The sequence below is a fragment of the Nannospalax galili genome, unplaced genomic scaffold, assembly GCF_000622305.1.
Source record: "Nannospalax galili isolate Female #2095 unplaced genomic scaffold, S.galili_v1.0 scaffold2675, whole genome shotgun sequence".
Lineage (NCBI taxonomy): Eukaryota > Metazoa > Chordata > Mammalia > Rodentia > Spalacidae > Nannospalax > Nannospalax galili.
In genome coordinates, this window is record NW_008335845.1 from 50,168 (window position 1) to 65,687 (window position 15,520).

The 15,520-nt window shown below is 48.9% G+C and overlaps 1 protein-coding gene across 4 annotated transcripts in view; it reads left to right on the forward strand.

Moving 5' to 3' along the window:
* The first annotated feature begins 822 nt into the window (after nucleotides 1–822).
* The window catches only part of Gan (gigaxonin), a 95,997-nt gene continuing 81,299 nt past the window's right edge, over nucleotides 823–15,520 (forward strand). For 2 of the 4 annotated variants that reach the window (XM_029562293.1, XM_029562294.1), the window contains exon 1: nucleotides 823–1,207. In XM_029562293.1, coding sequence (XP_029418153.1) covers nucleotides 860–1,207 — 348 coding nt within the window. In that variant the 5' untranslated portion in view covers nucleotides 823–859. The remainder of the gene's footprint in view (nucleotides 1,208–15,520) is intronic. The other 2 variants (XM_029562295.1, XM_008830635.3) reach the window with 1 other exon arrangement.

Sequence of the window (15,520 nt, forward strand, 5' to 3'; positions counted from 1 at the left end):
ACTGCCCAATTCCAATCTTTTAAAAATTTTATTTGTATGAGTTTATTGCCTGCATGTATTGTAAGTGCACCTATGTCCTGCAATACCCACGGAAGCCAGAAGAGGGCGTTGGATCACTGGAACTGGACACCATGTGGGTGCTGGGATTCGAACCCAAGTCCTGTGCAAGAGCAGCCAGTGGTCTTAACCACTGAGCCATCTCTCCAGTCCCCAAGTCTAGTCTTTTAAAGCAATCCATCACCCTCGCATCCAGGCGGCCATTCGTTTCCTCTCCAGCACATCTTAGCATCTATCCGCCTTTAGCACCCCCACCTCACTCTCCGCGCGGCATCATAGCAATGTTTATTTACGACACCCGGCCCCCAAACCCACTTAAAACCCTTCCATGGTTCCTGATCCTCAACCCCAGGCCTGCAGGAGGAAACCGACTTCCTTGACACAGCCACCGAGACCTTCATCTGCAGCCTTCCCTCCCCAGGCCTCCGACCTAGCGATCTGTGCAGCGGATGCTTTTTGCAGAGTCCGCGCGCTGCCCGGGTGCGCCTTTCCTCTCGGGCGTGCTTCATGCTGCACCTACCGAGTCCTCGATCCCGTGAGCCGGCTCACAACGCGCCACAGGACGAAGTCCTCGGCTCCATCTTGCACCTCTACCCGAGATCCGGCTCCGCTTCGGCAGAACGGCTGAGCCCGTCGTCCCACCGCGCAGCGATCCCGGTCCGTGGCGCCTCTCGGAAGCTCAGCCCCGCGGCGGGTGGAGAAAGGCGGCTTCTGATTGGCTGGGCGGTGAAGGGCGGGGCACGTCGCGTAAAGATGACGCACCGCAACGGCTCCTTAAAGGCGCCGGCCCCTCGCGCCGCGGATGGCGCAGGCGCGTTGGTGGGATTCGAGGCTTAGACTCGGAGCTCCTCCGAGCCGGGGCGCGCGGGCGCGACGGAGTGGACGACGGGGGTGCGGGCCGGACGCGGGCGTCTCGAGGCTGCTCCGAGCGGGTCCGGCTGCGGCGGGTGGTGCCGGGCGGCCGTGGAGGAGCGGGCGGTGCGATGGCCGAGGGCAGCGCCGTGTCCGATCCTCAGCACGCCGCGCGCCTGCTGCGGGCGCTCAGCTCGTTCCGGGAGGAGTCCCGCTTCTGCGACGCGCACCTGGTCCTGGACGGCGAGGAGATCCCGGTGCAGAAGAACATCCTGGCTGCCGCCAGCCCGTACATCAGGTGAGCCGGGCTCCGTGCCCCGGGGGCGGGGCCGACTGGGCCCCCGCGGCCGCCCCTCGCCGGCATCCCCGGCTGCCCGCCCGCATCCCGGGTCCCCCTGCGCCGCCTGCCTCCGCGCTCCTGACTCTCCCCAAGCTCCATCCGCCGCTCTCCTCTGCGACCTGAGCCCGGGAGGCCTGCAGACGCCCCCCGACACCCTCGGGGCCACTCGGAACCCGCACCCGCGAGCAGGGCGGGGCCGCCCGGGAAGAGCCGCCCCTTCGCCCGGACAGGCCCCGCCCGGCCCGCCGAGCCCAGCTCAAGTTTGCCCGCCGCTCGCCTCCGAGCGGCCGCGCAGTGAACCGGGCCCGGCGCCGCTCCCCGCGGAGAAGCCAGACAAACATCTCCCCGGGTGTGGGCGGGAGGAAAGCCCGGCCGGGTCTCCTCCGTGGGACCCGGAACCCGACCCTCGGCTCCCAGGCCCAAGTTCTTGGGGTCGAAAGCCACTCGTTAAACAGTTGAGAATGTCAAGAGACCTCAGATACAGTTGCGGCCAGGACCCAGAGATTGTAACCAAGAGGGCGTTGTAAAGCTTGAGTGACAGGAGGCTGAGCCCAGCTAGCTAACCAAGTTAATGGGGAGGTTTAGACCGTGCATCCGATTTTGCAAGGAGGCTGCTGTCTTCTAACTTCTTCCCACCTGCGAACTGGGTTGTTCCTTTAATATCACAGAGGGGAAACAGAAAAAAGCTACAAGCTGCGGAAAGTGCCCAGTAAGCTTGTTAAATATAGACTAATGGTAGACAGCGACACTAGAATTGACAGGTCAGGAAAGACACGGTGATGCCCATGGTATTCTTGGTGCGCTGCCCTAGCAGATCTCCGGGTCTTAATCTTTGTTTTTGGAGATGCTTTGCTCACTCAGAAGCAGTCCAAGTGCCCTTGAAACTTCTGGCTTCTCCTGGACTGTCTTGTAACATTTGTACTGTGTCTATATAAACCTGGAACTTAGATCACTAGTATGACAGGTAGCTCATAGCTGGCGGTTCAGAGGTTGGGGAAATCAATCAAACTGGATCTGCAGACCGTCGCCTTTCCGGTGTCTAGTCCATTTGGGAAATGCTTAGGAAAACTACTATGGATGCATTATTGTTGCAGTTCCTTAAATGGCACCTAGTTGGCTTTGAAAGAAGTCAGCTGCAGATCCTGAAACTCTTGCTGTCTCTACTCTTTGCCCACAGCACTTAACCAGTATAATGTACCCTGTATTTTCCTCATCTTCGTGCATCTTTCCAGCCACAGTGGAAACCCGGTGAGGCCAGGCTGTTTTCCCTTTGTTCCTTGCTGGGCCCCTCCCAGAGACAGCAGTGCCTCACTGAATGGCTGCTGCCTTTCAGCCATGCTGGGCATTAGAGCCTGACTGTGCTCTATTTCCATTTTAGCTGACTGGGAAGAGCACTGGGCTCCAAGTCCAGGGACCTGCTGTTTCCAGCTCTTTCCTCCTTAGCTCTGAGTCCTTGGGGGGTGACTTAAGGCTTGGCATGAGCTCACTAATCTGACAGATAGGGGCTATAACCTGTCTTTGTGTCATTTAGTCTCTGGGACACGAGTGAAGAAGTGTGTAGTGTTGTAGATGCTTCACAGGTTTGCACACAAGTCTGCCCACTGGCTGGGAATGGTCCCCTGTGGTCCAATTCTGTCACCTTCCAAGTAGAATAGGATCCCAGTGAGCATTAGCAACTTATATTTCAAGGTTACTAATACTTAATGGTTGAACTAGGATTCAAAATCAAGTTTAGGATTCTAGTCTTTTTCAAAATAATATTTTATTGTTTCTTTGAGAATTTCATACATTCTATTTTGATGTATTCAGACCCCTTTATCCATCTGCTCTTCAGATCTGCCCCACCTCCCTCCACCCCCCTTCATGACTTCTATTTTTTTTTTTTTTAAGGCCTATTGGATCTAATTTGTGTTGCCCAAATGCACTATGTGTGAGTCCACTCCCTGGAGCCCCTGCCACCTACCCAGCGTCCCATCATTAAAGAAGCTAGTCTCCTACACTTACTGTTCCAAATGACAGCATTCATTGCTTATATTTAACTTTCTTTAGAAAAAGAAAGCACTTGGTGGGCTTATAGTATGTTTTAATTTAAATACTTGTCAGGCACTGTCATAGTCTGTCTCATTTTGATTTTTATTTTCAACTTTGTGCAGTTGGTAGAGAAGATATTGCTAATATAAGTTGTAGTTTTTCTTTAGTGACAGATTGTGTTAAGTTTATTTGACTACTAAAGTGCTAGAACATTCTTGTGGTTATTTTTAAATTACCAATTTCAAGGCTATTTCAAAGTAATTTGAAAATCCAATACTACCTAGAAACATGCAGTTTAATGATTTTTTTTGGTTTTGTTTATTTTTAGGATATTTTCATTTACAATTCTTTCATTTACAATTCTGACAATTTTTTTATTTATTATTTTTATTTTATGTGTATGCGTGTATTGCCTGCATATGTGTAAGTGCGGTGCCCATGGGGGACAGAAGAGGGCATCGGATCCCCTGGGACTGGAGTTACAGATTGTTGTTAGCTGCCATGTGGGTACTGGGATTCAAACCTGGGTCTTCTACAAGAATAGCCAGTGTTCTTAACCTCTGAGCCATCTCTCCAGCCCCTTACTCTGACAATTTCAAGATACAATGTATCTTGATCATATAGCTTAATAATTTTTACCACCAACACTCTTGTGTTTTTTAATGTATCTTTGTTGGAATGGCACTTTAGAGAATACATTGAAACAAATGAATTTGTTCTGGAACATACAGATTTCTTAAATTTTTTTCTTGAAGATTTATTTTTATGTGTATGAGTATCTGCACCACATGCATGCAGTGCACACAGAGCCCAGAAGAGTGCGTTGGATCCCCTGGAGTTAGGGATGGGTGTTAGCCACCATGTGGATGCTGGAAACTGAACCCAGGTCCTCTGCAAGAGCAGCTCTCCAGCCCTAGAACTTACACATTTTTATCATGCTCTTTGGAAGTGAAAACATTTAGATTTGTGCTGTCTTTAATCTGAGTCTAAAAGTCTGAGTTTGTTTAATGTCTTTTGTTAGCTTAGGTATGGTAACTGTCACAGGAGGTCTAAAGTTGTGTGGTTTAGGGAATCACCTCAACATTGTCACCCTAGGAATCAAGGCAACTTGATTGACCTCCTTTTCTATTTAGTATTCAAAAGTCTTACAACCTAACTTACTGGTTTAATCTTTTCTTGTGATTTTCCTTGATCTAGCATTTGTTTTTCCACACAATATTCTTAGCAATCATGGCATATCAGAAAGGTTTTAAGCAAAAAGAGAAAAGACCAGAAACCAATTCAGCAACAAAATCTTCAAGGTCAGTTGAAAGGTCTAAGGTCTGGGCTGTGTAGAACATGTGCCCACAACCTGAGGTCTGGGCTGAGCAGAGTGCGTGACCCACAGCCTGAGGTCTGGAGTGTGCAGATTGTGTGACCCACAGCCTGAGGTCTGGAGTGTGCAGAGTGTGTCCCACAGCCTGAGGTCTGGAGTGTGCAGATTGTGTCCCACAGCCTGAGGTCTGGAATGTGCAGAGTGTGTGTCCCACAGCCAGAAGGCTGTTTCTTAGCAGACTGTTTTCCCAGCGTTTCCTCAGTCCCATCCCTGGCTGCTATTTACCTGTGGCTTGTTGGGAAGGTAAACTTCCATATAACTGAGGACCTTTGAGAATGACAAGGCCACTCTGATGGATATAACACACACCCCATCTTCAATCTCTCAGCAAGCCTGAGCCTTCCTGGGAATGGCGCCTAGGTTTGTAGGAAATTTCCTTTTATTTGGAATATTGCAGTTTGTCCTGTTTCCTGCCTGAGACTCCTGAATTGGGCTCACGCCAATTGATCTGATGGGAAGCTCTGACCTTCTCTCCTGAGCTGTGGTTCTTGGGGATGGATGTAGGTGAAAGGGACTTGAAAATCGCCTTGCCTGTGCAGTCACACTGTAGTGGCTCTGTCCAAGTGCCTGGGCCCATGTGTGCTTTTCAGAGTTCATGCTTTTCTAGGGACCTATGTCAATGTTAGTTTGTTTAGCATTCAGCCCTGAATAGCAAAGAATTGCCCAGGACTTGGGGGCTCTTTGATGAGTCTCCTAACAGTGGGAATGACTTTCTGGCCTGGTGAGGACAGGGTGAGGCTTTGGGCCTCTGCTTCAGTCTGGTCATCTGAAACAACTTCCCCCGGGCCTGGTTTCCTTATTTGTGGGGTGAAGTGGGATGTGCTTCACAAACCAAATTTCCCTTTAAGTTGCAACTGTAGGACTCTGTGCTGTTTTTTTTGCTGTGCTTTGCACGCGTTTGTGCCTCTGTGTGTTTGTGTGTGTGTGTGTGTGTGTGTGTGTGTGTGTGTGTGTGCGTGTATGTGTGTGTGTGTGAGAGAGAGAGAGAGAGAGAGAGAGAGTCTCTTCTGGGATCTGTATATTTATTTCATTGTCTGTGCATTGATGTTTCCCATCCCCTCCATGCAGGGCTTCGTTGTGTCAGTACAGCATTGTATTGCAAGGAACGTTCATTTCATGCTGTTAACCTGGGTAGTTCCAGGCCTAGTTATCAATGATCCAGTTTTGCCATTTAAATCTAAGATTTGACTCATAGATAGTGCGGAGGAAACTCCTTAAGGAGGCTAACGAGCTCTGCTGGAGGTCCAGGCTTCACATAGCAGATTGTCCTCTTCCTTTTTAGGGATGTCTGAAATTCGTCTTAAAGTTTAAAGTGGGGAAGCACCAAGTTTTATCCCCTGCTGTTGTCTGCTACATACAGAGCATGCTATTAATTTCCAATTCCTTTTCATTAAAAATTTTTATTTATTTATTATTTTGGTGTTTTGAGACCAGGTCTCCCTATAGCCCCAGCTGGCCTAGAACTCGCTATGTAGACCAAACTGGTCTCAATCTCACAGAGATCCACCTGTCTCTGCCTCCCAGGTGCCGGGATTAAAGACATGCACCACTCTACCCAGCTTAACATTTCTTTTGGTCTTTTTGAGACAGCATCTCCCTGTAGCCCCAGCTGGCCTAGAACTCACAGAGATCCTCCTACCTCTGCCTCCCAGGTGCGGGAACTAAAGGCGTGTGCCACCATGCCCAGCTTAGCTTAATTTAATTTTAAATTATGTGTATATGTAGATATGTACACATGAATGCAGGTATTCTGGGAGGCCAGAAGAGGGTGTCAGATCCCCCTTGAGCTGGAGTTACAGGTGGTTATGAGTTTACTGATGTGGGAGCTAGGAACCAAACTTAGTCCTCAGCAAGAGAAGTATGTGCTTTTAACTGCTGAGCCATCTCTCCAGCCCCCAATTCCTTTTCTTGATCAGTTTACACAAATAACTAAGTAGTCTTCCCACACCCCGCTTTGTTTCCTTGTGCTGAAGGTGTGCTACCCAGGCAGCTCCACGCACTCAGGGTCCCGCTGATGCACAAGCATCAGAGCAGAGTGACACTCTCCGAACAGTCCTTTCTTTCCTTGATATTTTCATAATCTCCCATAGCTTCTGAAAGATGGCCTGAGGATTCTGAGGAGGAACTTGGGATTCAGTCAGAACGGCTCAGAGTCTGCTGCTGTGTCCCCAGCACTCTTCCACTCATTCAGCTGACTGCACCAGCTCTTGTCAGAATCTCACAGTGGTGGGAAGTAAATTGAGCTTTTTATCTTTCAATGGATCTAGGCCTTGTTTGTTTTTACCCCGCCTACTATAAGGCTTCCCTAACAACTGCTTAAAAGATTAAATCTGTCCTGGAGGTCTTTCAGCTAACTGCTTTAAAATGCACAGCAGGGAAAGGCACTTGCACTTGAGCTTGATTCCTGGGAAACTAATTCCTGCACGTTGTTCTTTGAACCCACCCCCCCATCCCATGTATGTGGCACCTGAGCGCACACACGCAAATAAATAAAAGTAATAGAAATGTTTAAATTCTGTGTGTGTGTGTGTGTGTGTGAGAGAGAGAGAGAGAGAGAGAGAGAGAGAGAGAGAGAGAGAGATCTCTGAGTAAACCACATACAAGAGTTTTTCAAAAGGAATATTAAACTGTGCACTTTGAGATCAGCAGAATATTAGGGTCTGAGATCAGCAGAATATTAGGGTCTGGCCTCCTGTGGAAGCTGAGTACTTATAAATTGACTATCTTTTTAAGTTTCACAAACATTCCTCCTTTCAGCTTAAAGACACTTGTTTATGTAAAACAGTGACTGTCACTGTGTGGCCGTGAATGCTGTTAATTCTAGGTGCTTGTGGAAGATTTCAAATGCTGAAACAACAACACGGTTCTCGTTAGACTAGTGACTGACACAGAGGGAAGTGTTGTGTGTGGACTGTGTTATAGACTGTGGGGGATTGTTTTAGAGTAAGTCCTGCTAAAGCTCAACTCCAGTTATTGCCGTTCGTCTAATTGATGAGTCCTCTGTGAGCTGGACCTTTTTGGCCTTTGCACACCTGTACAGTTTTCCTGTCAGTCTCTGTGATTCTTGTAGTTCTCATTTTGTAGTTGAGAGAAATGCTTTTCCACATAGGCAATCTCATGCCTCAGGAGGTGGCATCCCAGTTCCATTGTTTGAAGTGTTCATCAGTTCTTCTCATGATATCAAAGAGGAACCTAAAACCCCTTTAGAATCCATAAAGGAGCATAATGAGGACAAATGAGGAGTCTTTTGTGAATAGCAGGTGGGGAGTCTGGAGCTGCCTAATCTTCCAAGGTGAAAGGCTATCATTTCATGTACTAAAGCTGTAATATAAATGAATAATTTGCAAGTTGGAATTCTGGGTTAAGAGGGTGGAGATGCTGGGGCGTGGGGCATAACAGGTGGCAGGCTCTGGTTACAACCTGAACTTGAGAGCTTCCAGTGACTTCTATGTCCTAGGCCACAGGGAGCCTGGAAAAGGGAGGGACTCAAAGGCCCAGGTGATAGTGGCAGTCCTAGCTTCACAGGGAAAAGGCTGTAGGCCAGAGTCCTTGACCCTGGTGCTTGGAAGAACAGGGAGTTGGAGCATCTTCAAAAGTCCTTACTGCCAGAGTGACTGAGCCATACAATGGCAGGCTGATGTTTAGTGCTTCCATTTCCCCATGGGAATGAAGTTGTCACAAAGCTATCTATGAGAATAACATTAAGTAGAAAGGTGCCGGGCAAGCATACCAAATCTCAGTGCTCCAAAGCCTGACCCCTAACCTCATGTGAGGGTCACAAATTGTAGACAGGTTGAAAGTATAAAATTGCCTCAGGCTGTGTGCTGGAAACATACATGAATCTTGCTGTTAGTCTTGGATCCCATCCCTAAGGTATCTCATATGGATGAAAATGTTCAGAGTCTGAAAAATCTTGTCGTGGCTGCTTTGGCTGACAGAAGCTAGGCCCGCATACCTCGCTTCTCACTTTGCCACTTTCTATCATAGGAAAGGAGGTTGTTCGTTTTCCTGTTCAAAAATATCTAGAAAAATGGAATGCAAAGGCAAAGTAAGGTGTTGGCACAATAAATAATTCTTTTTTTAATAAATCTATAAAACAGATATTGCCTTCATAAAATAAAGCTTTTGAGGGCTGGGGAGATGGCTTAGTGGATAAAAGTGCTTGCTGTACGAGTGTGAGGACCTGCATTCAGATCACCATCACCCACGTAAAGTCCAGGTGTACCACAGCACTGAAGGTGGCAGAGGCAGGTGGACCCCTAGGGCTCGCTGACCAGCCAGTCTACCTGAAATGTTGAGCTCTAGGTTCAATGAGAGACCTTGTCTCAAAAACAATAGAGGAGGATGTCTGAAGTCAACCTTTGGGGGGGGGGGCGCACATACATGTGCACATCCCCAGGTGTCCATGACGTGAACACGCACAATAAAACAAAACAAAGCTCTGAGTGGCAGTGTGCATCTTATATTGAAGATAAACTGATCTTTAGAAATCACCTGTCAAGGTCCGGTGTGGCAGCATACACCTTTAATCCCAGCACTCAGGAGGTAGAAGCAGGTGAATTTCTGTGAATTCAAGGCCAACCTGGTCTACGTAGTGAGTTCCGGGCCAGCCAGGGTTACATAGTGAGACCCTGTCCCAAAAAACAAGCAAACCAAAAACCATGCATGAAGAAACGCTGGGAGGCGTCGGCCATTGCTTTCCTCTTGGGGTCGTGCTAACAGAGGAAGGCACTTCAACCTGCAGTTTTTGTGTGCAGTTCTGTGGTTCTCGTTACTACAAAGAATTGTGAATATTGTTATGAACAACTTTAAAGAGGATTGATGCTTGTGATTTTTATGTTAGCATGAAATGGTAACATGAACTGACAGATTGTGAAGCAGGGTCTGTTTAGCATTGGTCAGTAAGCAGCTGCCTGTGTATCTGAATTACTGAAAATTGCTTTATACTGTTGAGCTCAAAATATTCACAGACTGTTACTTAAATTGTTTATATTGATCAGTCCCTGAACTGGAAGAGAACCGTAACCTTCAGGACACAAGGTGGATGTGTATCTCTTCTCTGTAAATAGACCAGAGATTCAGCAGTGGGACTTCAAAGAGCACTGAGCATCTTTCGGAAGAGCACTGATAACTGTATTTGCCTTGTCCTCTGCAGGCTGTGGCCCATCTTGTACTCCAGAGAGCATCTGAGACCTGCAGGAATGCCAGCTCACTGGATCGGTTTCTGTTTGCTTAGTACAGGGCAGGGTTCCCGTGGCCTTCTAGCTTTCCTGCACTGGAGCTGCCCTTTTTTTTTTTTTTTAATGTGTATGAGTGTTATGCCTGCATATATGTAAGTGTACCTGTGTCATTGTGCAATACCGGTGGAGGTCAGAAAAGGGTCAGATTCCCCTGGAACTGGGGTGATGGATGTGGGTCCTGGGAATCAATCCCAGGTCCTCTACAAGTGCAGCCAGTGCTCTTAACTGCTGAACCATCTCTCCAGCCCCTTGTTGTTTTTAAAGATTTGTTTTTATTTGTGTGCATGCATGTGTTTGCCTGTGGAGGCCAAAAGAGGTCATTGGGTCCCCTGGAGCTGAAGTTACAGGCTGATTTGATCCGCCTGACTCGGGTGCTGGGAACTGAACGCAGAACTGTCCTTTGGAAAAGTAGTGAGTATTCTTAACTGCTGAGCTGTCTAGCCAGCCCCTCCTTATTTGTTTTGAGACAGGAGCTCAGCTGTAGCCTAGACTTGGCCTCAAACTCAGGACCCTCTTGCCTTCATCTCCCAGGTGCTGGGCTCAGGTATGTGTCCTGCCCTCCTGGTTTTGACTGACTTTTGGTGTGGGCCTCCTCGCCATGCCCTCCTGCCTGGCCTTCTTTAACAGCTCTGTCCTAGTTGAGCAAAGCCAGCCGTCCACTGTATAAAGTTTACAGTCCCTGCCTTTTAGCAGGGAGGCCAGAACTCTTTGTCACCTCCAGCACTGGGGCAAGGAGCAAGAAGTCGTAGGCTTCCTTTTGCCTGCTTCCTGTGGGTGGAAAGGGGGCTGAGGACAGTATTCACTTGGTCACAGCTGTCACGGTATTCTTTAGAAATCCCTATGTTTGGACTGGAAAGATGGCTTGGTAGTTAAGAGCACTGGCTTCTTGATTTTGCAGAGGACCCAGGTTCGATTCCCAGCCCCCTCATGGAGGCTAACAGCCATCTCTAACTCCAGTTCCAGGTGATCCGACATCCTCTTCTGACCTCCAAGGGCACTGCACTACATGAGTGCACATACATACATGCAGGTAATATACTCCAATTTTTTTAAAAAAAGAAACCCCTGTTTGTGTGCTCGTGCTTGCTAATTGTAGATGACAGGGAGCTAGCACTGTCTAAAGTCAGGGCCTCCCAGTATCAGTGTCACTTGTTCAGGGGGCTGATAAAGTGCTAATCATCTCCCACAGACACCTGGGAGGTAGCCCCAGATCTCTGCCACTGCTGGTACTGGCCCCTGCCCCCTACGCCTGTGTTCCAGTAGTTCATAGGGTCGTCGTACCTGCCATTTGTGGGGGTGCTCACTCACCTCCACAAAACAGGGCCAGAGCAAAGACTGGGCATGTGGAGTCCTAAGCTGGTTCTTTGTTTTCTACCTCTGTGGGGCTAGTGAAGAAAACAGACATATAACTGAAGAGTTTTAAATTATTTTCGTTATTTAATTTTTCACACTGTACCCCAGCATCAGGAATAGGAAGGGATTTTCTGTATTGAAGTAGGTTCTTCTGAAAATCTGCTCTAAACATTGACTCCTCGGTGTGGGGTTCACCACATTTATGGAAGTGCCTGTCTTTAAGTAGCAAATGGGCTGCCTGACTGGGGTACTCCAAGAGGCATGGTCCCTGGCTGACCTTTTCTTTGGTGTTTGCATGCAGCACTGCCCTCACCCAAGCAGGCAGCGTTCCAGCATCTGTGCAGTCCGGATTGTGAGACCACAGTACAGAAGTCCTGTAGTTACAGAGAGGCGAGGAGCTGTGCTGTGGAGTGCTGCAAGGAACTCACTCTTGTGGAAGCACTCCAAAGGAGACCGGAGGGAGGAGGCCATCTAGGCAGAAGAGCAGGGGTGCTGGGGACAGTGACTGGGGAGAACCAGTGTGGGAGGGTGTCTGCAGAGCAGAGGCACAGGAGGCCAGTCGTCCTGGAGGCTGGCCTCTACAACACTCCCAGATAAGGATGTGCTTTCCCGGAACACCGACTGCGAGCTGGCGAGGGGGCAGCAGCGTGGAGGGAGGAATGGAAGAGCGCATTTAGGACCTCGCTGAGTTGGTGACAGAGCTGAAGTTGCGTTGGAGGGTTGTTGGGTGACTGGGTGAGTTTTCACAAGGGGAATATATAGTCTTGCTTGCACATTTCTTCTTTTTTTGTTGTGTGTTTTTCTGAGACAGGGTTTCCTGTAGTCCCAGCTGGCCTGGAACTCAGTGTCTAGACTAGGTTGGCCTCAGTCTCAGAGATCAGCCTGCTTCCACCTCCTGAGTGCTGAAATTAAAGTACCCAGGGTTTGCACTTTTCCGAAAAGTCACTTGAGAAGGTTAGAGGAGTCGGGATGGAAGCAGAAGCTGTTTCTGAGGGTAGTGCAGTTGTTTAGACAGGAAGTAGGGTGCCCTGGCTTAGGGCGTGGCTGTGGGCTAGGAGGAAGGGAACTGGATTGGTGATACTTGCATTGGGAGGAAAAGGAGAGACTCAGTGGTTTGCATGCTTGCTAGCGACTTCTTCATTTCCTCCATGAACAGTGTTCAGCACCTGTTTTAACTGTACAAGTGCTTCTAGCTGCAGGAGGGCCGAGGAGGAGCTTGTAGGGCATCCCAGGGACAAGACACCATGTGTGAGTGCAGTGTGGAGAGCTGGGAGGTGGGCATGGGAAGATGGGGCAGTGGCAGTGTTCAGGCAGAGCAGAGGTATGGGCAGGTGGAAGTGGAAGGTAGATTGAGCAGCAGGCCTTGGAAGGGTGGGAAGTGGGGCTGAGAGGGAAGGGGAGAGGCACAGGCTTCTGAGGTGGGGTAATTAGCTTTGGTCTTTATTTAGCTGTATCATTAAACAGCAGCACTTGTGATGGAGCTCTTAAGGCTGTGAGTGGAGTTGCTTGTTGCTAGGTCTGGGAGGGGTGAGACTGGAGTTGCTAGACTCATTCAGGTTCGGACCCTGTGGCAAGGGCGAGGCTGATGTCAGGGATTAGGGGAAAAACCAACTGGCTGCTGTTTGAACTGGGGAGGGGCTGAGCAGGAAGCAAAAAGAAGAGAGAACAGGGTTGAAGCTAGCCCGTGCCACGGCTCTGAGGTGACACTGCCACATGGAGCTCTTCATTAGCCCTGACACTGACTCCTGACTGTGGTGCTTGTGCTCTGCCTTTCCAGTAAGTCCATGTCTATCCTTCAAGCCCTGCTTTGGGAGCTAGGGAGAGGGCTGGGGCAAAGTGCTTGTTGTGAAAACAGACTCCCAGCATCCACATGAACTCCAGGCATGGTGCTGTGCTTCTGTAGTATAACCCCAGTACTGGGGAAGCGGAGACAGGCGGGTACCAGAAGCTCACTGACCATCCTGGACAGCTCCAGGTTCAGCGAGACACACTCATCCCAAAAGATAAGGTGGGGAGTGATTGAGGAAGACACCCATTGGCCTCTGCCCTCCACACATGCACATAACACACATGCAAAGACCTGCTTCAAATATCCCTCTGTCCAGAGCATTCACCAACCCTGTCACACCCTCTCCCCTCACCATGCTCCATAGTGTGGTGCAGTGCTTCAACATGGCCTCCATGGTCCTTTGTCTTGTGGAGAGCAGGACAGATGGCGGGCTGCTGCTTTTGTAGCTGGTCCTCATCTCTCTCCAGGCCAGGGACACTTGAAGCATGAGAACTTCCTGCATGAGACTTGAGGGGATGCAGCCTATATGTGCTGCTGCTGCACTTCAAGATGCTGCGTGTACCTCTTCCTGTAAGAGTAAACTAAACCATCAGTCAAACACTTCACTTTATGGCTGAGACTATATTAGCGCAGAGGGAGGAGGACAGAGTAGGCACCACATGGCAGAGTCTGACCCATGAGGAGTCCTTCACGGCTGTCTTCGGTGGTGTGGGCAGCTCTGTCGGAATCCGTCCCTGCCACCTAGAGCTGGGAGAAGAGAGCAAACTCTGTGCTCAGAAACAGCTGCAGTGAGAGCCATTGTTGGAGCGGAGCGGGGCTGGAGACTTAGCTGAGGAGCATTGTCCCCTTGACAACACTTTGGAAGGCCACGTGCAGCTTCAAGTTGTTTGGCAATGTATATAGTCGCGGGTTATAAATTAAGGAGCTGCCAGAAGCCAAACAGTGGCTTTAAGCTGGAGGAATGAGGCTAAATGGAAGCTGGTCCTGGAGCTGCCTCTTCTGTACTGAGGGAGCCCGCCTCACCCCCGACACCATCCTCCCTTGTATGAGGCTAGAGTGAGGCCAAGCTTCTGTTCTCCCTGGTCCTACTCTCTCCTTTTCAAAAAGGCAAACAGACAGCTGCTTGCTGTTCACTTAGTGCTCTGGTCTGAACTGCTTTAAAGGATGGTTACAAAGAGGATAGTAAATTCATGGGACTCCTTACTGTCCTTTTGTGTTCATCCAGGAGAATCGCTGTATTTGAAAAGCCATAACCCTCCTCCTCCTGACTCCTTCCATTTGGAAAGAGAAATGGAAAGTGAGAAATTCGAACGCACTGCTGGAATGTGTCATTTTGGTAGTCAGTGCCATTCTCTAGCAGAGAGAGAGAGAGATCCTTTAATGAGAGAGGGTACACAAGATTAGCCCGTTTACTGCCCTCTCCCTGCCTCTGTGCCATGTAAAGACACAGCGTAGACTGCGTGTGTAAGTCAGGAGGAGCCCTCCCCAGCACCTGACCATTCTGGCACAGGTTCGAGAATTACAAGAAAGAAATTTACACACACACAAAGTAGCCCCAGATCGAAGGGGCGTACTCTTGAGATGACCTTTTCTATGAGCTGTCAAGGTCATAGAAGGAGCCTCTTTTAAATGGCATCTGAAAAAGTAATTCCCAAGTAGACATTCTGGAAGTGCTTGACAGGTTGTGGCACGAATGTCTCTCTTTTATGTATCTTTTCAAAAGGTCAGGGTGTGACCAGAACAAGGAATATGGCTTATTTCCTTCTAGAAGAATATGTTGGCTTCACAAGTTGCTGTGTCACAATTCTTTGAGCTCACCTTAAAATTTTAACATGCATGTTTGAACTTTGTCTCTTAAAAGATGAATGTTACTGACTGACTGACTTAGGGAATTAAAAAAACTACTTAAATTGAAAAAAATCTATTTTATGTGCAAAGATATGGAAAATCCACAAGAGCCGTTCTTTTTGTCCCCCTAAATTAATTTCTGATTCTGAGCGGTGTGCTAATGTGTTACTAGAGTTGCAGTCTCTATGCATGTTACTTACCTGCATGTGTTCCCTGAACTCGCTTCACAGCTGTCAACATGACACCCATCACCATGTTGGGTGCACGTTGTTTGCTTGCTTGAAACAGGTCTCATGCAGGCCCCGGATGGCCACCCACTCCCAGCAGTCCTCGGCCTCACCCCCAACTGCAGTCACTTCTGTAGCTGCTGTCCCCTCATGCTGCTCTCCATTTGTTTGCTTCATCATTCTCCTGGTTGATGTTTTAATTTCTGAAATTTTCCTCCTGAATAGTGACCTTCTACACAAATCAAAAGATAATATGTGGGCCGGGCGTGGTGACGCACGCCTTTAGTCCCAGCACCTGGGAGGCAGAGGCAGGCAGATCTCTGTGAGTTCAAGGCCAGCCTGGTCTACATAGTGAGTTCCAGGACAGCTGGGGCTACAGGGAGACCGTGTCTCAAAAAGACCAAAAAA